The sequence below is a fragment of the Capricornis sumatraensis genome, chromosome 16, assembly GCF_032405125.1.
Source record: "Capricornis sumatraensis isolate serow.1 chromosome 16, serow.2, whole genome shotgun sequence".
NCBI classification, from domain to species: Eukaryota; Metazoa; Chordata; class Mammalia; order Artiodactyla; family Bovidae; genus Capricornis; species Capricornis sumatraensis.
In genome coordinates this window covers 27,652,493-27,678,023 of record NC_091084.1, presented here as the reverse complement: position 1 = coordinate 27,678,023, position 25,531 = coordinate 27,652,493, and the positions used below count along the sequence as shown (strand labels likewise).

The 25,531-nt window shown below is 41.5% G+C and overlaps 1 protein-coding gene across 5 annotated transcripts in view; it reads left to right on the top strand.

The window, feature by feature from the left end:
• The window catches only part of CADM1 (cell adhesion molecule 1), a 354,634-nt gene that overhangs the window by 292,632 nt on the left and 36,471 nt on the right, over positions 1-25,531 (top strand). For all 5 annotated transcript variants that reach the window (XM_068989352.1, XM_068989351.1, XM_068989350.1 and 2 more), the window contains exons 4-7: positions 2,374-2,511; positions 4,961-5,119; positions 18,288-18,387; positions 21,587-21,759. In XM_068989352.1, coding sequence (XP_068845453.1) covers positions 2,374-2,511; positions 4,961-5,119; positions 18,288-18,387; positions 21,587-21,759 — 570 coding nt within the window. The remainder of the gene's footprint in view (positions 1-2,373; positions 2,512-4,960; positions 5,120-18,287; positions 18,388-21,586; positions 21,760-25,531) is intronic.

The following is a 25,531-nucleotide window of genomic DNA, read 5'->3' as shown; positions in this document are numbered from 1 at the left end:
ACCCAGGAACACAGCGGAAACAAGTACCTGACAAACACATTAAGGTGTTTGAACCTTAATGCCATCAAGACCCCATGGTTGATATTTGCTGGAGCCTTTCAACAGCTCCTGGATCTGCTCCCGTCGGGAAGGTGACCAGAATGACTGTCTAGGTGTTTTTCCCAAAGTTATCCATGCACACTGGAATTGTTTTCATCCCTCTATCTTATGTCTGCCTGGACCTTGAAAAGAATTAATACTGTTTGACTTCATCCCTACATTTGTTGAGAAGACATTCCTAACTCTTTCACTCCTTACTTAGTCCCTTTTTGTCTAAGCCTCTTATTCTCTTCCTCACAGCTCACTGAGACCTTATTTTCTTTAGTCTCAGACAATCTTTTTGTCTGACATTTGCTCTAACAATAACATTTTTTTCAATATTCCCATTATACTTCACTCAGAATTTAGTAGTATTTGTTGGCCCTACACATCTAGTCTCTCTGTGCATCTCTTGTACACTCCATATCAACCATCTCGGTATGTGTAATGAAAATCTATGACCTGCCCGACTGTCATCTAGGAAGACTAAAGTGCGCTGAAGAAGTAACTAGCTGCAGCCATCCCATTCACCTTCTGTCTCTTAGAATACTGGCAGACATGCAGCTCCAAATTGGATCTTTGCCTGTGTCTCTTTATGCTTATTTTTTCTTAAAATGTAAACTAGGGTAGTTCTTTGCCATGTTTAACTACCCACTGGGGCAGTGTCACTTTAGCAACACATCCAGTTGAGCAGCTGCGTTAGTTTCCTGTTGCATACGGAACAAAGAAGAGGCTTGCTTTTGCTCTGATGGTTATGCTCCCCACCCCCCCAACTATCTTGCTGAGAAACATATACAACAAATCATTTTCCTTTTCCTTTTCCATCATTCTCTATAGGAATTTCCAACAGCTTCAATTCAGTGTAAAATTCTTCCTGTGGGAAGAATTTTCACATTGGACTAGAACAGTTGGAAATCTCAAATACATGGTTTAATCCCATAATTTATTGAAGCTGTATCAGAGATTTATTATTCAACTTGATCATCAGGATGGCATGTTTATACATATTTAATTTCTTGTTTCTCTTCGGAGTTGAGAAACTTATTAATCATAAGTCTTAGAACCATCTTAGCTTATTCATGGTGGTCAGGGCACATATTCTTGGATTCAGTCTGCTGAATACAGTATTCTCACTGATTTTTATTTCTAGAAGCTCAGTTGTAAGGTAAGGTTGCACTGTATATGAAGCTTCCCTGTCGCCTCACTTTCAGAAAAGAAAACATGCTTTCTTCATCATCACCAGCATCCTACATACTTCATTCAGCCTTTTAAGCCCCAATATTTTGCTCTAATCATTTTATTACATATATATTTAATATGCTTAGAGAAGGGGGGTTTTCATTCTGAAGATGAAATTTACTTACAAACTCAATAATCCTTTTCACCTTTGGTTTTCCAAAATCTGGAGCTTTGGCTTTCAGCATATGGAAAATCATTGCAAATTAACTGTCATTTCCTATATTACTGCATCTTCATAGCTAACGGATTTTATTACTACACCACCCATCAGAGGTCATGATCATATTCTTGATTTTATGAATAATTTTATTTGAATGTAACTGGTTATGAGGCACAGTTTTTCTATGGATGTCTATGGTGAATGATTCTTTTAAGGGACTCCTTGTTTTAGATCTTTGCTGGTTGACTGCAGAATCGCTCACATGAAGAGTGAAATCTAAGGGTTGAATTCAAGGAGAAATATTCTTTTCAGAGACTTCCAGATAAGGAGGATGTCAGTAGTGTGATTTCCTCTTACTTTTTTAATCTACTTCCCCTGGTCAATTTTCTAATGACTGATTGATAACTAACCTAGTGTCTATAGAGGCTTCCCTGGTAGCTTAGATGGTTTGGAGACCTGGGTTCGACTCCTGGGTCAGGAAGATCCCCTGGAGAAGGGAATGGCTACTCACTCCCGTGAGAATCCCATGGACAGAGGAGCCTGGGGGGCTATAGTCCGTGGGGTCACAAAGAGCCAGACACGACTGAGGACTGACACTTTCACCACTTTCACTAGTGGCTATATTATTATAGCTTGGTCACGCATAACTTAGGAGTAGAAGACTCGTCACTTTATCAGATAAGTTTAGACACAAATTCTGATTTAAGCGATTTTACATAACTTTATTTGATGATGACTTTGTCTTTCTTCTATTCCCTGCAGTGGCAGTTTGTTTTAAATTCCCAGCAAGAATGTCTATCATTTATCTCTTTTTCTTAAGAGCAATGGTCCTAATTTCTAATGAATACAAGAATATGCCCAGAAATAGATTTAAAAAGGATATGTTTAATTTGTAGTCCCACCACGTAATCTGATGATCGATATCCAGAAAGACACTGCGGTGGAAGGTGAGGAGATTGAAGTCAACTGCACCGCCATGGCCAGCAAACCAGCCACGACCATCCGGTGGTTCAAAGGGAACAAGGAGCTCAAAGGTGAGACGTGAATTGCCCAGGACTGAGGCAGCCTGTCCACACTTGGTCCCAGAAGGAGTGGACTTAAAAGCAAACGCAAAACACACCCCAAGACAAAAGTACTCATCTATCTATGGTTTGTCGTCAGTTACTAAGTGTGTGTGAGGCCAGAGTGTAACGGCACTTTATTGTTCTGTTCATATCCTTATGCTGTTGTTTTGAGGGTTCATGATGATATGATGCTTGGTGATAAGAAGCATCGACGTTGCTAGATGCTTACTCAAAGGCTTAGCGAGAACCAGACCCATAAACCATCGGGTTGGCCGTAAAGTTCATTTGAGGTTTTCCATGAATTGAGATGTTATGGAAAAATCCGAGCGAACTTTCTGGCCAACCCAACAGAGCTCTCTAGACCAGTTAGAATCACTGAGTTACCCTCTGAAATCAGACTGGCCCTGTCTGCACTCTTAGTTCGCCTTGCTTTTACCCTATGACCCAGAGGTAGATCAGGACCCCAAACTTGTGTTGTACATTGGGAAAAAAAAAAACGCATAGCAGGTTTGCCCATAGTGAATACCAAGGCATTCTAATATCTGTTGGTTGTTTTGACAACCTCCTTTCCTGCAAGGGTGGTTATGCTAAGTGGACTAAGAATTTACCTTAACTGTAAACTTGGAGGCACTGCCGTTCTTGTGAAATCTGTGACTCACTTGCCCGCGTCAGCATCCTGTTCTTTTGCAAGGTTCTGATTTTCTGCTGGCAAGAGAGGCAGCTCCGTTAACCCCGCTTGCGTTGTCTCTCCCTCGGCACTGGGCCATCCAGATCTGATTCCTGGATCCTTGGATACCTCCCCTCTTAGACACTGCGTTGGCAGAAGGATACAGCTAGTCCCCTCTTGATCCTTCTATTTTTCCATCAGTTATCCGAAGTTTCTCATGCATGTCTGCATTCTGATTCCTTTCTTTGCGAAAGACTGTCTTGCTAGTAGTACCCAGAACAGAGGACTCAGGGGCTGAACACCCCTGCCTGGTCATTTGACAGAAATGCTTGCTTTGTGCCTCAGTTTCCTCTACAGTGGAGATATTAATGTTTACATACCTTGTGTTATTCTTATAAAGATGAAATGAGTGGATATTTGTAAAACACAGAGCTGATGTCTAAGCTGAGGTATAGTGCTCTCTATGTGCTTGTTAAATAAATAAAAAGTACCAGGAAGAAAAGAAGTCCTTTTAGAAAGGGGATATAAAAATCTATATCTAGAAACAGAAAAATCTATATATAACGGCTTAAGTTTCAAAAAGTTTGCTCTGTTTTAATCTCCTATTTCCTAGGTATGGTTTTTGGAAGGAAGGCGTTTCTCATTTCCCCTCTGCTTTTCTGTCTAAGTGAACTGAGCCATTAAATGTGTACCGATAAGTACAAAACATTAAAAGAAAGTTAATGGTGCGCCCTGTCCCAGGGAGTGCTGAGTTCAGGAAAAGGGCCTCCTTGGCCTATTCATCTGATCCGGAAGCCTCCTCCCTCCTTTTTGGGGTGTTCTTGGACGTGGCTCCCTTCTGGCCTGAAGCCTATATCTCACTTTGCTCTGCCCACTGCCACTGCACTTTGTTGTGTTCTTCCAGAAGTCTCCGAGTTTAAACATTTCAATTACAATTTCAATTATGCCAATCCATTTAGCTGCTTTCCCTCTTAATTGTTGCTGATGGGGGTGGGTGAAGGGGGTTGTTTATATCTCTACTCCAATTGAATTACTTAAGGGTGTGGATGATGTCCTGGAATTGTTAAACTGCATGACAGCCTAGTAGATGTGTTACGTTCAGGTGGTTGTCAGGGAAAAGAGGTGCTTCTCTCTTCCTCCTCCCAAATGCCTTGAGCAGTTAGATGTCAGCATGGGTCAACTTGCAGCTGCCTTTTCGTGGGAGACTTTTAAGATAGAAGAAGCATGTGTTTAAATAAAAACAGTGAATAGTAGGCTTCCCTGGTGGCCCAGTGGATAAGAATCCACCTTGCAATGCAAGGGACACTGGTTCAATCCCTGGTCAGTCCCTGGAAAGATCCCATGTGCTGTGGGTCAGCTGAGCCCATGCAGCACGACTACTGAGTCAGCACTCTAGAGCCTGTGCTCCACAGTGAGAGGCCCACACGCCGCAGCGAGAGAGCAGCCCCTGCTCCCCACAGCTGGAGAGAGCTGGGGCACAGAAATGAAGACACAGCACAGCCCGAAATATAAATGAATGAATAGTGAATAGTATGCAGAGGTGATTTTATCTTAAATACTTCCCCATGAGGCTGAAAAGTAGGAAATTATCTTTTTACCAGTTATGTACCCCCAGATTACCCTTATCCCAAGTGACTTCCATTATGTGTGTTTGTTAAAATAGTAGTATTGGGCACACGGAGGGAGGGGGGATACTTAAGAAAAGAGTGAAATTCACTCAGCTCTGGTTTCCTGTCCACCCCCGCCCCCCAGGCAAATCAGAGGTGGAGGAGTGGTCAGACATGTACACTGTGACAAGTCAACTGATGCTGAAGGTGCACAAGGAGGATGACGGGGTTCCAGTCATCTGTCAGGTGGAGCACCCTGCTGTCACCGGAAACCTGCAGACCCAGCGGTACCTGGAAGTGCAGTGTGAGTAGCTGTCCCAGTCCTCTGGCTGCGGTGACAAGCAGCCTCAGGCTGGTGGCTCATAAACAACAGAAATGTATTGCTCCCAGTTCTGGAGGCTGGGGAGTCTAAGGTCAAGTTAACACCATGATGTTGTGAGTGAGATCCCTCTTCCTGGTTCGTGGCTTGTGCCTTCTGCTATGTCCTCGCATGGTGGCGGGGCTAGAGATCTCCCTGGAACCACCTTTATAAGGGCACTAATTTCACTCGTGAGGGTCCCACCCTCTTGACCTAATCACTTCCCCAAGGCTTCACCATCACACTGGGGATCAGGATTTCAATGTACAAGATTTGGGGGGACACAGATACTAAAGCCATAGCATTACCCAAGTATTTTACTCTGAGGATATAGAGTAGCAGTTTAAAAAAAAAACACTTCAGAAGCCACTTATTAAATACATATGTTTTTATATAGTTTAGATAGAATTTTTATCTTGTTGTCTTGGTAGAAAAATAATCAAAGGATTATTTTACTGAAACACTGCCATATTACAGAGTGCCAATGAGGATTTTGAAAATGCTGCATTTAACCCAAATGTAAAACTTGAAAATATTTCCAATCTGCTCTAGCGCATGACTTAATTAATTAAATTTTGTGAATATTGACTGTAATCATTTCTATGCCAACTTCAAAATCTAGGGTAATTTTCACCCCCTGGCTTTATTAACCCCATCATAAGTGCTGGATTTTTTTTTTTATAGAAGGGATTTTATTCCCAATGAACATCAGCATCTTGTTTTAAATTGCACATTCTCTTCCATTTTAGCTTAAATTATACTGACGAGTTTAAAAATGGAACTCTTTGGGATGGGTGCCACAGTTTTGATGGCTTCATCAATAAAAGCTGGATCATGATAAGTGAGGTCTCTCCTCTCTGAGCCCTGTCTCCTCATCTTCTCCTCTGGACTCTCCTGCTTGTGGATAAGAACAGTGTGTTTTCTGCACACAATTATTCTCGCACTACAGTTGTGGCTAAGTAGTCAACTTCTCAACTTTTTATCAAAAGGCTTCTGTAGCTTGGCCTCTGCAGATCCAGGTGCTATTTGAGTGTGCATAGTGAAAATGTCACAAGAGTTTGATTGGATGACAGTGACAGAGCACTGAATAAAGGGAAAGCATTACTCTCTATGAGTATTTTACTAACCTCCTAGGCCTGCCATAACAATTATCTCAAATTCAGTGGCTCAATAATCGCAGACATTTATTCCCGCACAGTTCCAGAGGACAGAAGTCTGAAATAAAGGTGTTGGCAGGGCAGACTCCCTCCAAAGGCTCTAGGAAAGGATCTTTCCTTTGCTTCTGTAGCTTCTGGTGACTCCAGGTGTTCCCTTGGCTTGTGGCCACATCACTGCAGTCTCTGACTGCATAATGACCTAGCCATCTTCTCTTCTCTGTGTGTCTCTTATAAGGACACTTATTGGACTTAGGGCCCACCCAGATAACCCAGAATAGTTTCAATTCAATATCCTTAGCTTAATTACATCTGCAAAGATCCCACTTCCAAATAAGGTCACAATCACAGGTTCCAGACGTTAGGAAGTGGGCCTATATTTGAGGGGCCATCATTCACACCCCCTAGTAATTTTTATCACTTATTTAAGTTGCAAAACAGGCGATGGGGAAAATGATAAAAAGTTGCTTCTACCAGGCTATCTCACTGCAAGCTACCCTATGAGCTTGGCTCAATTTAACATTACATAATGCAGGTTTTTCTTGTTAACTCGTTTCATCTACTTCATTATGTACCTTCATTATGGGCACCATGCTTATAATTTTCATATCACTAAAACTATTGTGGTGTAATGTCCCTATAATGGGAAAACAGAAACGATCAGATATTACCTAAATTGGCAGATAGTAGATTTCTTGTGACTTTGTTAATATGTAATTCATTTAAGCAAACTTAATATCCATTAACTTTCCTTGTAGGGGCCCATTAGCTTTAATAATGCATTAGCTCTTTGGTGAGACTTGAGTAAGCTATTCACCCAGTTCCCACCCCTAAACTCTTATTTTCCTATGGTGTCTTCTAAACAGAATATAGCCCTACCCACCTAAAAAATTATGCTCTCTCCCAAATGCAAAATATTTCAAGCTCTACACCTCCTACCCCTTGGAAGACTTGCTAATGATCTTTATAAAGCCTTTTCTTTTGAAGATTCAAGTGAGATTTGTCCTTCTAAGAAAAGGAATAAAGCTGCATATCTGAATCCATTTGACTTCAATCTTACAAAGTCTTGCTGGCCCTTAACTGCAGGAAAGTGACTGTAATGCCTTCCTCAAATCGAAGACATGTCTTTGGATCCTTTTTAGCTCTAACATGGCACCTTTTTATGGGAGCCTGTATTGTTTTACTCAGCATAAGCCATGCAAACGTCTTATCCTTGATATTCTGCTTCTTGGAATGTATGTGAGAGAAAATGTCATGTCTTTTTGTGTAAAAGAGGGTTAAGAATTACAAAGTGTTAGTTAATCTGAATGAAATTCATAGTCTGGTTTGGCACCTTAAATAAGATGCTCTGTTCTCAAGAAGGTCACCTGACAGTTCTTTACCCTGCCTTCCTAGAACACTACTGAAAAATGTGCCCAGTCAGCCAGAAATTCCTTAAGTAGCATCCTCAGACATGATCAGAATTCTGTACTTCATTACCTACCAGCTTTACTCTGCTTGAACACCAGCAGCTATGGATAACAAAAAGCCTCCTGCTTCAGATACCTAAAGCATTCAGTCACTGTGTGCTAGAACTTTCTCATACCTTGGCCAGTGGTGTTGGGGGTTCAGCTCCATTCCTCTCATGGTTGCCCCCACTCTGCAGACAAGCCACACCATATCTTGATGGCCACACCGTATCTTGATGGCTTGAGAAAAGAAGAGATACTTGAATGAATGCATAAGATTCAGTAGCCAGTCTTCCTGGGTGGTGAATCATTCCAGATACTCTGTGAGGAGTAACATTAGACTGTTATTGTTTTTAATTGGAGTTCATGGATTTCCCAGGTGGCTCAGTGGTAAAGAATCTGCCTATCAAGCAGGAGACTCTGATTCGATCCCTGGGTCAGGAAGGTCCTCTGGAGAAGGAAATGGCAACCCTAGTATTCTTGCCTGGGAAATCCCATGGACAGAGGACCCTGGCAGGATATAGTCCAGAGGGTAGTGAAAGAGTCAGACACAACTGAACAAAAACAACAACCGCAATTGTTCCATTTACAATGTTGTATTAGTTTCAGGTGTATAGCAAAGTGAATCAGTCATACATATATATATATATACACACATACTCTTTTTTAGATTATTTTCCCATGTAGGCCATTACAGAGTATTGAGTAGAGTTCCCTGTGCAATATATTAGGTCTTTATTAGTTACCTATTTCACTGCAGCACTATTTACAATAGACCATTATTTTTTTAATTGGCCCAAACCCTGGCGTCAGCAGTTCTTAACCTTTTGTGGATCATTGACCCCTTTAAAAATTAAATCCTTTTCCAGCTATAGAGCTGGAAATGATGAACATTCACCACGTTTTGCTTCCAGTGTAAGGAATCTATTTATCCTATACAATTTTACTAAGTTTAGTTATTCGAGGGCCAATTTCATCACAAGCTTTAGCCAATCCACAGGTTATCTGTGTCCTTATCTCATTTAGAATTTTTCATTTTATTTTATTACTTTAACCTAACCAAGACCTGTGCAAAAATACCTATAAAATTACGAGTTTTACTTGCTATGTGTATTCTATCCAGTAAACATTAAAATAAGCATACAACTATTATTTTTGAATTTCCGTTCCTTTGCCAAGTAAAAAGATTTCTTATAATACCGGTGATGAACATTAGTTTATCACCAGGACATCCTGAGCTGGTCCATGGACCTCAGACTAAGAATTACTCTACCCTGGGTAAATGAGACTACCTTGGAGGCAAATCTGACCTGATAGGATTGGTATTAAAGATACTCAGTTCAACCCTGGCCCTTTTGCTGCAAGAAATTTTATGGAAGCCTCTCTGTGCCTCTTCTAAGATGGATGGATATTAATCAGGATAAGAACAAAGTAAAATGACACATAATGGATTTGAATACTATATAAATTATGTCCTTTTAGAAAACACTATTTCTAAAAAGGAAATGAAATAATGAAAACCTACACTGTATGCCATTGAATATCTTTTTAAATAACAGGAGCAAGGAGGAGGGATAAAATGAAGGGAAGGGTTGCCCACCCCCTGGACGCAGAGTACCACCATGTTGCCTGGAAGACAAGGCTTGAGCCCCAACTTGGAAATCCTTTGCTCTTGTGGATTTAAGACCTAATTAATTGAACACAGAATTTTGCAGTGTGTGTTTGTTAGGACACTTATTTGTGGTACCAGGAGAATTTTGTTGTGCCCAATTACGTGAAAAATCAGCCAGATGTGTATGCTGTCATACTTTTAATAATCCTTACGTTTTTGGTGAGTACAGCTATTAATTGTGTAGTATGCATTGAAGTGATTAACATCGATGTAATTTATCATCTGGAGATTTCTGAACATAAATAAATGAGTTGTTTTGTTCAGCAAGGTGTTGACCTCTCAGAATTAGTGAATTAAAGTCCCCCCTCCCTTTTTTTATTATAAATATGAAAAGCACCACAATCAGCCAAGTGTTCAGTTATTTGATTTTCTGGGGCATTAGCCGCTCTTGTTTGTGACATTTCCCTGTTGGGTACTCGTTTGCAAGCTCATTAATAAGGTTTTCTCATAGGACGGTTGCCGGGAAGGAAGAACGTACAGTAGGGCTCTTAGTTTTGCAGCTTTCATTCTGAGACTCAGTAAGGATACGGCAGCAGCACGCAGTTAAATGTTTAAAACAGAAAATAATTATGCTCGCGAGCTGGAATTCAAAGCTCTCTTTCTTTAGATGTTAGGCAGAGAACAGTTTAGCTCTTTAATGTTCTTGAAATGTATGACCCTAAACTCTTTCTGTGTGTTGCTTTTTTTTCTTTCTTTCTTTCTTTCTTTCCCATGTCTGTGTGTATAGCGTTGCTGAAATTTACAACAGGGTTGATTATAGCAGAACGTGGTAGAATTGTAGCACAGTTAGTGGAGCTTCAGATCTGAGCCAACACTCTTGTCAAATAAAAGCCTGTTTAAAGGAGAACAGTTCCCTGTCTGAGCGTTAAAAGAAAACTGTCTAAATAGCATCAAGGTGGCAACACACAGCGACATAAGCTGGGAATTCAAAGAGAAGCTGTGACCCTCAGTGTGGAATTCAGATTGCTGTGCAAGGGGGGGAAGCCTTACTCTGGACCGAGGTGAATCCGAAGCTCTGGAATTACTGTTATGTGTCTTTTGCTTTCTCCCATCATAGGCTTGCTCTTTAAAATGTTTTGCAAAAACCCTCATCTAGTGAAGGGTTTGTGTGTGCTCATATCTGAAAAAATAAAATTTAAGAGATGAGTTTTGAAAGGGCGAATGAGACAAAGACTCTAAAAATGGGTGTTTTGAACGCCTTCCCTACTCTGATTATCATCTGCCAGTTAATCGTGTTCATGGGCATCATTTTCAAAATGAGTTTTATTGACTTGATGTAGCCAGGTATTTTGTAAATCCATATTCTTGTTCATCCAGGGTCCACTGAAGGCTAGATTTTTTTTTTCTTCTTTCCCTCCCTCAATTGGGGGAAAATTAGGCATTGAGGAGATGATCAAAACCTGTTCTTTATCTGGGCCAAAATAAATGTTTCTCTTGTATCGATGAGCCCTGCAGTGAAGGAGGGAGAAAAGCCTGCAAATAGGAAAATCTTTCCTCTTTGGAGTGGAGGATAAGACACTGTTTGCCACAGCAGCTCCCGTGTCCCATCCTCTCCCCCATCAATTCTATTCCCAGGTTGTATTCTTCAAAGCATAATAGCTGGCGTTTTCAGATTTGGCCTGTTTCTCTGATCTTTCTCTCTCTCTCTTTTTTAATAGAATATGCTCTTCCTCCCACTCTCCCCTTCTTTTATTTTTTTTAAAGTGATGAATTGAGTTTCAGGGAAGTTATTTCAGTATTTACTATTCCTTCTGAAAATTAATGGGGGACACCCTGATTGAAACTAATGTTTTAAACTGTTGTTTTTCGTGTTTACACAGAGTAGAGGCAGGTCCAAGTTTCCGATGCTATTAACTCTTTGGCATGTTAGCAAGGCGTTTTGCAGTGCCCAAAGGGGCAGGAGGCTGAGTCACCAATACTGAAAAATCAAAGAGAAAACATTGGGCCACATCCATTGTGAGCAATGGATGACTCCCAAGGAAGAAAGCCTTTGCCGTCATCCCTGCCTCCTGCAGGCACACCCTGTAGAAAGAGGCTTGTCTCTCCACATCTCACTTAATGTCTAACCTAATGTATTTAGGAAAGATGAGTCTCTGAGGCTGTGAACGCTGAATACCGTGTAGTGAAACTAGTCTTCTAATGTGCACTCTCAATGGTTTTTAACTCAAGGTCAGATTTTGAGTCTGTGGAAGTGTAAATGGTTGTAGAGCTAACATCTCAAAATCTAAAAAGAATGCTCCAAAGGGGATAAGGGGGTGGGAGAGATAAATTAGGACGTTGAGATTAATATATGCACGCTAGTACATATAGACTAGATAAGCGACAAGGATCTACTGTGTAGCACAAGGAGCTATACTCAGTATTTTGTAATAACCTATAACGGAAAAGAATCTGAAAAAGAATATATATGTGTGTGTGTGTGTATAAAACTGAATCACTTTGGTGTACACTTGAAACTAACACAACATTGTAAATTAACTATACTTCAATTAAAAAGTTTTTAAAAATATTGAACAACCAAAGAAAACTTCCTATACTTAAGGTGATTAACAAAAAAGTAAATAAAAAGAATGGCTCAACACCATCCTTTATGATTTCCCTTAAGATACCACCTTGGAATAATACCCAAAATGCTAAAGAAATGTGTAATGAAATGAAAGTGTGTAAATCAGAACACATGGGTTGAACCTCAAATTTGGGGAGCTAGATTGTTTTGCAGTAAGAGCTGTTAAAGTGACTAAACAAGGAGGCCATTAGACCAGTCTAATTAGGTGATTCTAAATAGATGGGGAAACAGTGGAAACAGTGTCAGACTTTATTTTGGGGGGCTCCAAAATCACTGCAGATGGTGACTGCAGCCATGAAATTAAAAGACGCTTACTCCTTGGAAGAAAAGTTATGACCAACCTGGATAGCATATTCAAAAGCAGAGACGTTACTTTGCCAACAAAGGTCTGTCTAGTCAAGGCTATGGTTTTTCCAGTGGTCATGTATGGATGTGAGAGTTGGACTGTGAAGAAGGCTGAGTGCCGAAGAATTGATGCGTTTGAACTGTGGTGTTGGAGAAGACTCTTGAGAGTCCCTTGGACTGCAAGGAGATGCAACCAGTCCATTCTGAAGGAGATAAGCCCTGGGATTTCTTTGGAAGGAATGATGCTGAAGCTGAAACTCCAGTACTTTGGCCACCTCATGCGAAGAGTTGACTCATTGGAAAAGACTCTGATGCTGGGAGGGATTGGGGGCAGGAAGAGAAGGGGACGACCGAGGATGAGATGGCTGGATGGCATCACCGACTCGATGGATGAGAGTCTGAGTGAACTCCGGGAGTTGGTGATGGACAGGGAGGCCTGGCGTGCTGCGATTCGTGGAGTCACAAAGAGTTGGACATGACTGAGTGACTGAACTGAACTGAACTGAACTGAACTGAATACCTTGGTAACTTATGTCAGCAAACCAAAACCTAAACCAAACCCAACGCACTCCAGGACAATAAAACCCAGCCAATCACAGGTAGCTAACCAGGCTTCCCAAATAAGGCAACTGCTTAGCTCTAGCCAATCAAATAATTGCCTTGCTTTTCTTCCATGCCGTCTTTATAGAAGCCTTTCCCCCAGCTCCTTTTGAATTATTTTCAGTTGGACTGCCCTGTTGAACTGGATGCATGCTCAAAGCAACACTTGAAAATTTTAATATGACTTGTCTATCCTAGAACAGGGCTACGGTGGATTCGTGGTCTCCTAGTTTTCGTTTAACCAGCAGCAGAGCTAGACTTCCATTCCCCATCATTTCCCAACTATTTCATTCATTCATCTGCTTGGTGAATACATACTAAATGCCTACCATGTTCCAGTCACTGACATTATTCTAGGCACCAGGGATACAAAAAACGAAAACTTTTCTTGTTACAGAGCTTACATTCTTGTGCGGACACTCTTGCCATGAGGGTTTTCTCCCCCAGTGTTCACTTTCAAATTTTGAAGATTTCTCAGAGATCTGGAAGAGTACTATGTGGGTGAGTGTGCACCCAACTTCAAAGGCACTGGGAACAACTCTCTGCCGCAACATCACAGCATTAAATTTGATTTTGTTGGGTAAACAGTCATTTCAATATCCACAGAGCCACTTACAAGTTGCAACAAGAGGAAATTGTATTGCGCTGTGTGGTGTGGCACATGCTCTCCAGTCCCACATCCGTTCTCCAAGGCCTGACTCATCCCACTCATCATAGCTCAGCCCTCTTCAAGAAGTGCCGTTTAAGTGCTCCGATTCATACAGCAGATGTAACAGCAGGAGGGCCTTCACCTTGCAAACAAACAAAATAAACGGCAGTGAAAATTATTCATGAATGTGTGATGACAATGGAAAGCAAGCCTTTTGCAAGATGTTCTCTTTAACTCCTCGGAGAGCTTGCTGTGACTCTGTTCTCTCACTAGCCCCAGCCTCCTTGTGTCACTAGACATCGCCCTCCTTCAACGCAAACCCGGCCTGGCCCAACAGTTTAGGCAGCTGTGTTATAGGGGTCAATTCTTACCCCTAACCCCTCAGGTTCATCTTGGCATCGCCATGCTCTTCCAAACTGCAGTAATCCTCCATGATTGACAAAGACCCTCAGGTAAAGCTTGCCCACCTGAATGCACAGGCAGTGACCCACACTGCCTTCCCACCAGTCTGATTCATCTGGGCCCCCACCCTGCCCTTGTCTTTGCCCAAAACAATGAACACTTGGTCCAGAGGCCTCCAGTCTCACTGTAACAGGTGTTTCAGAATGTTGGAGGAAATCTCCGTCACACGAAGAGCCTGGAGAAGCACATTGGTGCTCGGGTTTCTAGATCTGCTTTGCAGTCAGCGCATCAGCAAACATGTGAGGTCCACATCCTCTGACTTAAATTCTCAGGCAGGGAAGATGTCAGGAGCCTCTGGGCTAACAGGTCTCCCGCCAGGCTGTCTTATTTCAGCAGTGCTCCTCTCTGGTGATACCTGGGAAGGATAACATCCCAGGCAAAAGGAAACCACAGTGTCTTTTTAAAAATAAGAAATTGTAAAGACCTGATACATTAGCTCAGTAATCTAGAGATAAGGAGACTGACTTTTCATTTACATGGGAAAGTGAAATACAGGTTCCAGAGTCTTGAGTTTCATCTTCTGAAAAGATCATAGAATATGGTACAAGGTCAAACTGGCATGAAATCAGTTGTAAGCTGCCAGCAAGCCATTCTAACCTCTTTAAGAGTTTCCTTTTATATATATAGATATATATTTCCCCCCCTTTATAGAGAGCAAAGTCCATTTAAGGAAAGTCTCATCAAATCAGAATGTCTTTCTAATATTGTTTTTTTAATTGGCTGCTACTGTAGTGTGACCTAAAGTCTCCTGGTATTTAACCCTCTGTACGACTTTGACTAATGGCCAAATTTTGTCTGCTATAGCAGTCTTGCTAAATGTCTTTTAGGGGTTTTTTAAAAATTACAGGGTATTATGAAAACCTCAGATCCCTCAACCTAATTGATTGTCTGTTGGTGATGCCATCTCTGTAACTGTAATGTTCCATGAGTGCATAGACCTAACTATTTTTCTTATTTTTATACAGCAGTTCCATTTTATAATGACATTAAGCCATTCTGAGCGATACATTTCTGGACAGTTATTGCACTTGGGCAGAAAGTGTCATCTGGCTTTTAGCCTTGTGCCTTCCAACACCAACTGAGGCGTAAAATGATCACCCAGAAAATGTACTAGGCCTTACTTAGCTCATTACTTAAAAATAAATCTTGGAGTCTGATTCTGTTTCAGAAAAGATTTGCTGGGTTATAACATTTGATTTATGAACATAATTAAAGCATAAATGATGAGCTCTGGACTATTCCATCAGCCATCTGGATTGTTCAGTATTTTGACACACTCAGATTGTAGTCAGGATCTTCCTGGAGAAATCTAACAGCCCTGGGTTCTAGAGGTGCCAGCAGAGCCCCAGGGTTTCTATTCCACCTGTTGAGAGGACTCAAGTTCCTCTTTCAGGACAAAGGATTGGGGGTCAAATTTGTTTTCTAAGTTTCCTTCACCCAGAGATGGATCTTGGCACATAAACTCTCTGTTTGGCATAAATATAGCTCAGCTGCCCACAGTCGAATAATATGCCTATACATACTACATGTGTCAACAGAGGAGGACATTTTTCTGTATAATACAAGTGAGATTAATGTTCACCTTTCTAGCCAGCTATTAAGGTAACTGTGGCAGCTGTACCTATAAGTAGATGGTAGATGTTTCTCCAGAAACCTAAAGAGTAAATTGGGAAAATCAGTTATCAAAATTGAAAGTGTATTTTCTAAGGCTTAGTATATGATTTTTTTTTAAATGTAAATCCCAGGTATAGCAAGACCTTAGCATGTTCTTCCTAATTTACGTGAGCCATTGACAACTGGTAAATAGCCATTAGAAGCATAAAAGGCATTTAACTAAAACAAACTCAGTAGTACTGAAAAGGCAGCGTGGATAGATTTTCAACACTGTCTTTATTATTAATGGAAGTTGAGCATGTAAAAACCCTTAGTGCACTGTGCTGAAAAATATGCTCTCTGTTTGCTTGTAAATTACACAAAGGAGAAAAAGGACCAAAAAAAAAGCCTTCCACATCGGCCAGCAAGCACTCTGCTTCTCCTTAATTAATGGACCGAAGTCATTGGTGCACGGAAAATGTAGACCTTGCTTGGATCAGACATTAACCTATAAGCAAGTATTACATTTCAGCCCAAATTTGAGGCTTTGAATTTAGCTTTCCTCAGAATGGTTCCTGGGTAAGGATGACAGTGGTTTCCTAACCAGAAACTCCAGAAGTGCTGCTGTTTTTGAGTATGAATTGTAAGGGAGCCAGGATTTTATTGTCTGTGTTTTCAATGGCATAACCTTCTTCCTCCCCCCCCCTTTTTTTTTTTTTGATATCTTGTGGGGTTTTTTAAAATAAATTTTAACACCCAGTTCTGAGTGCACAGGTATTATACCACCAAAAATAATAGACCCCCATATGTCACCCACTGGTTGCATATAGCCTACAGTATTATTAACTCTCAAAGGAGGGTGTCCAGGAGCTCTTGACCAGCAGTCAGTGTTCCTTGGGGGTCTCCTGTTTATGAGTATTTCTGGCTTTCTTTAATGACTAGCATCCCCACCCAGTTAGCAGTATCTGGAGACCTCTATGCCATTTTCCTTTGCCAACAAGTCCAAGAATAGAATCGTGTTGCTTGCGGGAGTCAGCTGGAGCTTTCAGTCCTGTTAACTTATGTTCTCTGGCAAGTGACTTAGCTCCTCGAAAAGCATTACCAGTTCAGCGTGCAGTGCGCACCGATGCACAAGAAGCCTCTCTCAAAAGGTTTTGGATGCCACGTAGTTTTCAAGAGTCAGAAAGATCCGGTGCTAGGAACACGACTGTAAAAATGCATCTGCAATGCAGCCATCCCTAGAGAGGACCTCATGTGGCTTGTTTGGCTGTGGGCAGGTTGAGACGGTTGAACCCCACCATATTTCTTATTGTGCCCTGATTCCATAGGGCGAATGATAATGAGCGAACCACTGCTTATAAAAGGCCCAGGGGCTGTTGTTTGAATGATGCGATTGTCCAAGAAAGTAAAGTTATGGAAATTGGCTTGACCTTTCAGCCAACTGATGTCTTGACCTCTCACATGTATTACCTTTTGGGTACGTTTCCAAAAATACACATTTATGGAGCCACAAAATTAAATGAGAAAACTGATTTAGGGATCACTAGCTTGTTCGTTCAGTATAGGGGGACAAAAACCCTCCCAAACCCATTCAGGTTTTATTTGTAAATATATTTGTGTGTGTATCCAAATTAATTCTGACCCCTCCCCTTCCCTTCCTAGTCCCTGTACCTCCTAGCATTCCTCACTCATTCCCACACCCCACAAAGGCAGTTTCTAAATAGATAGTAGAAATAAGAATACCTATTCATCGTGAAACTTTGACATCATGAAAGTTCTCTCCCTTAGGAGAAAGTCACTTCAGAATACCTAAGTACTTGACTGCATTAGGAAGCTCTACTCGATACACTTGGCTTTAATTATGGATTGCCATTGGGAAATGTGGTTTGAATTCCTATAAACATACATTTCTTGGGACTGTGTCATTATGTTATCTCTATGACCTGGGACGACCTACATCATTCTCTAGATACCTACCAGTGTTCTCATCCCTAAAATGGCATTTTCCACCACCAGTGGTGGTTCCTCCCTTAGTAGACCCTCAGTAACTGTCAGTCTCCTTCCTTCTGATGTGTTTACCTTGAGATGGCACAGAGTTTCTTTAGGGGCCAGCACAACCTCCCAGGTCTTTATTCTTGGAGCCATTAGAATGGAATTCAGAAGTTTTGCCTTTCCTATTTGAAAACAAGAGGCAAACTTATTAATATGCAGTGTCATAACATATTGTCACATGGTAATATATGATCTATGATAAAATGTATCAATTTTGAGCACCACAAATATCTGTGGCTTCACCTCAGCATGAAGGCAAATGAGTTTCCTTTAGCTTGAGTGAGTCTGGAGATAAACTTCAATGTAACAAAATGTGTTTCACAGGAAATGTTTGATGTGGCACAGTTGGCTTATGAATCTCCTTATCTATTTGTGGTTCACTCCTTAGAGTTATTAGGCAATTTAATTTGAGCAAATGCCAGGATTACTCACTAATTAGAAGGATGCGACTGAAGGCATGAGGATGGGGAGTGTGTGAGTGCTGGTAGAATGGGGTCTGTGACAGCGTGCAAGTCTGGTTTTGCCTGATGATATCATTTGCTAAACATTGTACTTTGTGTTGTTGTCACACAGATAAGCCTCAAGTGCATATTCAGATGACTTACCCTCTACAAGGCCTAACCCGGGAAGGGGACGCGCTTGAGTTAACATGTGAAGCCATCGGGAAGCCCCAGTAAGTTCTGAAGGCCGAGGTTGGCAGAGGGTCATGAGCAGTAAATGTCACAACACAGACATGTGCATTCGCAACTCACCGGCCTGTCACCTGTCTCCTGCTGTAAAGGGTGGAAGATCTTTTTCAGGAAATACAAGAATATTCAGTGAATAGTGGAATAAATAGCTGTGGTTCTTAAGGGTGAGGATCGGGAGAAAAATGAAATGCCAGCTAAGATTGAAGTCTCAGCTAATTCTATTTTATTATCATCAGCATGATTGTCAGAACTATTTTCTCTCACCCACATAAAATAATCCTAAGAAATTTTTAGTGTGCCCACAATCTAATGATATATCTGCTACCTTCTGTGCTAATGTTTTCAGCTGCTGGAAAGATGGTTTTCAGACTTAAATTAAGCTGCTGTGTTTAGGGCCAGCCGTAGGCAAATGAATTTGCCTTACTTTTCATTGTGCTTCTTCCCTCAAGGAAAAGTGACTCCTAGAAATATTTTTGTTAGCAAGGAGTGGTTTGGGAATTTTTCTCAAGGAATGTGTGTGTGTGTGTGTGTATATATACTATTGCAGAAGGGAAAAGAACTGACTTTTACTCTTTATTTTATTGAAAAGTGTAAAAAAATAAAAAGCTACTTCATTTGCCCCTGCTAAATAAATGAGTGAAAGTGAATTAGACAGACTACACATGTTACCATTGATACAGCAAAAGCCATGTGGTGGTACCACTTTAGTTCTTAGTTTCATTTGGGGAGGAGGAGGAGTCTTTTCATCTTTCTAAGAGAAAAAAAGATTGTTTTTACCTGGGAATAAACAAGCTGAAGGCAAAGACACTCTGTGGACTCACCACGTGGAGCCACAGGTCAGTGAGGGGATCCAGAGTACTCAGATTTTTTTTTTTCATCCCCAACAAAAAACAGAATTGAGCTCCCTCTGCTGTCCCCACGCTGCGGTTATCTCCCCCTCTCAGAGGTTTGCTAACCAGCATCTTTATCACAGTTTTCATACAAGGACCTCAGAGCATCTTCACATCTTCACAAAGCTTCCCCCAAGTCTTTGGAAAGAATTTTTCCCGTGACAGCTAAGCGATGAACTCTGAGAGAACAGAGAGCCAGAGGGGGCCTGTGGGCCCTCTTCCCACGCCAACCCTCCCTATTTAATGTGTACTTCTCCAGGGCCGAGAATTGGCTTCTCTCTTTACTCACCGTTTGGAGCTGTAAAAATGACCTTTAGGAAGGAGGAGGTGGTCTTCCTTTTGCTTTGCTTTTCCTCAGGTGTTTCGAAGTTATTTGGTTTTAAGTGCTTCCAGCTTTACCAGAGCAGTCTTCTTCTCCTTTGAACACTGCAAAAGCTTCAGCTGTTTCTTTGTGTAAACTGTTTGAATTAGGTCCCCATTAGCAGCTTACCTCCCCTCCAAAACCATCCAGTGGCGGAAAAAAATAAATTCTCCCCGGCCTCTTGCCACACATAGGACCAGCCACATTAACCACATTTACAGAATATGGCTTGCTAACCTATATTTTGTTTCTGTATTTTTTTTTTCCTCTGAAGAAGGTACTGTGTTCAATTGAATGTGCCACGAGGACAGTAAATTACATGTTTCCTTCGGGACATTGATGCCAGAGAGGGTATTTGTTTGTTCTTCTCCAATCGGCCTGTGTGCACGGTTTTCTGAGCAAGCACGCGTTACTCGCTGCTGGCCCTCCTAGCATATTACCTATTTATTTTCTCAAGAAATTGCATACAATAAAAATGGTAATTTAACTTGCCATTAAATGTTGTGAACGTTCTCGGCGCTTACCCCCACTGATGATTTCAGCTGTCAAGCAGCGGGACAGTAGGTCTGATTGCCAGGCAGACCCATTCGCCATTGCCTGCAAGGAAGACATATGCAAGGCTCATTTTTAAGTAATTTACTGGGTGGTGATGACAAACCCACATGTAATTAAAGAAAAATCATGACTTTGCATCCCCCTGGAAAACTGGGATGCTGCTTGACAGGGCTCACTTGAGTGTCCGTTCATTATGAAGCGTGGGTCTTTGGTCCTGATGCTGCTCCTGGAGGTAGTGCATGAAATGAAAGGAAGCTACTTCTGTGCTCGGATCCCTGTGACCCTGCCTTGAAAATGGCAGCTTTCAGACCCAGTCCTAGATGTGGCCTCGATTTCATAGGGGCTGCCTTGAAGGATCATAAATTCAGTGAGTTAGAAAGAGACTCTGTGTGTGTGTGTGTGTGTGTGTGTGTGTGTATGTGTGTGTGTGTGTGTGCAACTGAGGCTCTGGAGTACCTTGTGAAATTTGCTTTTTCCTGATGGATACAAATGTGGTCTCTAATCATGAAAACACACTTGCCTGTGATGAGCCAGTGCTGGAGGCCCCCAGGGGTCCACGTGGAGGTGTCAGCACTCCACAGCCATCGATCTGGGAGCCCGTCCCCGGGCGCCTGCGGATGCACATGCTTGGGCAAGGGCAGCAGCACTGGGGGCCTTGGAGAGCCACGGAGGGCAGGCACCTTGCCCAGGCACATGTAGATCAGTGGATTTGGCCTAGGAGGGTGTGGTGGCATCTTGGGTTGGTGGAGGGTAGGTTAAGGGTAGGGAATAAGGGGACAGGAAGTGACTGCATCTTTCCAGAATGAGAAGAGGTGATTTTTTTTTTCTTTTTCAAACAGCAGAGGCCAGAGAAAGCACTATTCAGAGGTAAAAGTCCATTCCTTTCTGCGAAACAAGAAATCCACTTACGTATCACAACTCTCTAAGCCAGTATTTCTGTGTGTTAGTAACCATGAGATTAATGCATGTATCACTAGCCCAGGATTTGATATTTTTTCCCCCTAATTAATGAGATGATTAACAATGGGTGAGCTCTGTCCTGTCTGAATTGGTGTGAAACCACACAGCAGGGCATAAAAAGAGGGCACATGGTTTATTTGCTGGTTTGTTGAAGATGGATTGGAAATAATGAGACTCCTGCTTGTGGCCTGTTGAAAGTTTTTCAACATCTGATAACATTTTTAAGAAAATTATATTCCAAACAGATTTGTGGAGCCTTCACAGCTGTAATTCTGTGAACTTAAAATTATCTCCAGTAGGTCCTCTTTAATTGTGTCACCCTGCATGGGATTCATTTACTGCGTGGGTGAGAAGTTTGATGCAGACATCTTGGTGGGAAGTCATAATGCAACCTGTCTCTCTCCCTTCCTTCTGCAGGCCTGTGATGGTGACTTGGGTGAGAGTCGATGATGAAATGCCTCAACATGCTGTACTGTCGGGGCCCAACCTGTTCATCAATAACCTAAACAAAACAGATAATGGTACATACCGCTGTGAGGCTTCCAACATAGTGGGGAAAGCTCATTCGGATTATATGCTGTATGTATACGGTACGTGAGAAGATGAAGCCCTCTTCCATTTGACTCATTTACTGTGTAGCTGCTGCTTCTAATTCACTCCTAAAGCTTTTGGTCAAGTTGCAAGCCAAAACGCCAGTTTGTTTCCTTCCAGAATTAAAGAAGCCTGGCCCGAGGTGGACCCCAGTGCCTCTACTAGGAGCACAGCGCCTTTTCTTTCCCTTTTCTAACCGTGGGGGTTTCCCACTAGATCACAGACTCTGGTCATGCTGAGTAGGAAAGCTGTGTCCTCAGGCACAAGCTATGGAGATGATGTTAGAAATAATGACTGCGAAATTCAGCCTTACCAATTAATGGCTCTTCAGCTCAGAAAGTCTATTCCCAGTGGTATTTTCTGATGATACCTGGGCTAGCCTTTCTCCTGCTTTGATGAGCAGAACTATCCTATTTTCAGCATGAAGCTATTACATCCCAGATATCGCAAGCCAGTAAATACTTGGAAAAAAATAGAAAGTCCCTGGTAGCTCCGTTAACCACTATAGCCACTGCCTTAGACACATGTTTTTGTTTTTTGTTTTTTTTTCTTATTTGTCTGTTTTCTTAGTATCTTTTTGCAGGATTATTAAAGCACGTGATCAGGAATTTCACTCTCTAGTCAACAAATATATATTGTGCATCTACTTGTACCAGCCATTTTAAACTTATTTCCCATTTACAGCTTACGGTCAATTTTGTGTCTAGTGAATATTCTCTGTTTAGCTGAAGAGTGCACTGCTTGTCTAGTCTTATGATGACAAATTGAGTCTCTCCTGTCCAATTGAATCTGTTAGTTTTACACCAGGAAGAATAGTCATGAGCTGACTTGACACAGAATGAATAACCATACACATGACAATTTCAGTGTCGTGTGAATATATGAACAGGAATGTGCATTTCTCTCATGTGAGCCGTGTAAATAATCCAAGAATAAGTGTATGTGATATATACACACACAAATCTACCTATGGGAAATCTACTCCATAACATCTTAGAACCTGACCACTTTCCCTGTGAAGAAAATAGGAGAACAATCTTTTTGATGAACTAGAAAAATCATTTAATGAAATGATTTACCCCAGGTTTACATGGATATTAACATATAGTCCTTAACTGTACCTGAGGTTTTCTTTCTTTAGCATAAAGCAGAAGTAAAAGCTCACACCTAATCTCTTTATGTGTAGACTTCTGAGGTGTGTTTTCTTTACACACAACCCATTTTGTCTGTTGTCCACACATTATAGCATTAATTCTCCCCAGTAGTTAAGGAGATCAGAGTGAAAGGAATGGCTCTCCATGTAGGTGCAAAGAGGCTCTGTGTGCCCCACTTTCAGCCACCCTCGCTTTTTACTTCTATGAACCCCCCTGCCTTAACATCAGGGTTTGAGCCTCATGCAAGGCCCCAACCTTGCTGTTATCCAGGTTTACAGACTCTTTCAACTCTTTAAAAACAGCAGATGTTAAAAAAGCAGATACAAATTTTCCCAAGTCTATTATATGCTTCCTTGATTCAGAAGACTAAGTTATGTGGAAAAACAACTTTGATTTACTGTACCCACCGTTCCGATATCTCAAGATGAGAAACGTTTTGTGGATTTGATGGACAGGTAGTTTTAAATAATTTTGGATCCCAGCTTCTGGCTTAGCCTTTATTGAGGGCTCTCTCACTTCCTTCCACATGCTAAGATGACAGTCTTACATGCATGATCACCTCTAATCTCCATAGTAACAAGATGACCAGGTAATGTCATCATGCTTCCATTTTAAAGATGATAAAACGAAGCTGAGAAGGGTCACATAAGTTGCCCAAGCACAAGTTTACTGAGTGTGTTTTAGAGTCACTATACTTTGACGCCAAAGTCTATAGTGAAACGTGTGTCTTTCTTTCTTTGTAGTTCCTCTTTCTCTCTCTGCTTCCTGGTAGAACAAGATTGTTCCCTGGGAATGAACTCTGGGCCAGAGCACATTATTTAAAAGACAGGAAACAGAGACCCATCCATTTAGGCGAGGGCATCTATATCCACCTATCTCCCCAGCCCAGCATGGGGCACTTCGCCTGATTTGGGCGGTTTGCTAGATCCTCAGTACGCTACCGTCCTTCTGTAACCTGTGCTAGTAGTAATGCTTGCATGCAGGCTAGAATGCGCTCTCCAGTTCTTGCTGCTCTAGTGATAAAATATTCTAGCAATTTGAGAAGATGGTAAGTAGGTTTTCTTTTCAAAGCCAATTGATTGCACTACTACAGTAACTTTCAAAGTTCTTGACGAACTCAGAGTTAACGTGCCCTTAAAATGTTTAATTCTCTGGAAGTAACTTCTTTACTTGGAGAATCTATCTAGTTAGTGGCTCAGCCCCAATTGGTTTTGTTCTTTTAGCCTCTATGTGTCAAATAGCTTATTAGCTCCACTCTGTATTTTCTTAAATAGTGACCTCACATTGCTCTTAACACTAGAAGTGATCTAAGCGTTATACCTGGTAACGGAATCTAATTCATTTAGGTCACTTGAGCCACATGTGAAGGACAGATTACCCCAGTAGTGGTAAAATAATTGAAAGTGTGTGAGTTTCACAAACTGAAAGGGACTGGTGACCTTTGTTTCTGAAATCTCTGCCCTTGTTAGTCTCTGTATCTCTCCGTGTCTCTAATCGTAGTTTCAGACCACCTTCAGGCGCACTTTGATTGTGTGGTGGACATCACACATTTTGTGCCAATGCATTTAGAAATAGGGGCAGAAATAGCTTTATAGTATATCAGGGGATGTCTCCCAGCTACAGATGTTCCTTTTGAGTGAGAAATATCGTCACTGAATCAGAACAAAGAAGGCAGGTCTCTGGGCACGGCTGAGGTGGGGCGTGGGCAGAGCAGGATATCTTGAGGGACCAGTGCCCTCGCTCACCTTGGCATCCCCACCTCACCTGTCCCTGCATCTGCCGCAGGGTGTGCGCGCATCTGGTGGTCTGCCGGGTCACAAAATGCTTCCCTGCCTGTGGCCTCTGTAAGCAAGTATCCACAAAGCTCGACTGGACGTACTGTCTGTTCTTCTATAAAAGCCATCTGAAATTATTAATTTAATCATTTCTGCTTCTTGGAGGAGAATGGATTTTTTTTTTTTAACGGATTCTTTTTGGCGCTTGTGTGAGGCTGCTTTCACTAGTAATTTGCTGGCAGCCTCAAATAAACAGAGTCTCCCCTAAAACAGACCCGTCTGCTGTTGATTCTTCCCTGTCAAATTTGCGCATTTGTGTATGTGTGAGAGAAGTTTGTGAGAAAAATGAAAACCTCGGATTATTGATCAGTAGTGGAATCTTTTAAGCAGACCGTCTAACGAAACACCAAGATAATGTTTTTGTAAACTTCCAGGAAGTTGTGCCAACAATAAAGGTACAATATATAATTAAAGTTTGGATGTATTAATTAGACAGTCTGAGAGCTCACTTGGAGATGAAAGGACACCAGATGTGTCAAGGAGAAAAAGTTGACGGGCTTTAGATAAAATTTAAAATCAAAAGCCTTCAAGTCATCTAATGCTTTATTATAGCAGAATGACTGCTTTAGTTCAAAGTCTTGCTGACAATTTAACACATTCAGTTTGATCATTTGGGTCAAAAATTTTTTTTCTCTTTCATATTTGCTTTCCCTTCCCCCCCCCCAAATAATTTTTGAGATTATAGAAGAATATACAGTATATCAAACAGCTGACAGAGAATTTCCTATCAGATTTCCTGGTTTTAGGGTCAAGTCTTGTTTATATTTAGTTGTCTTGTTTAC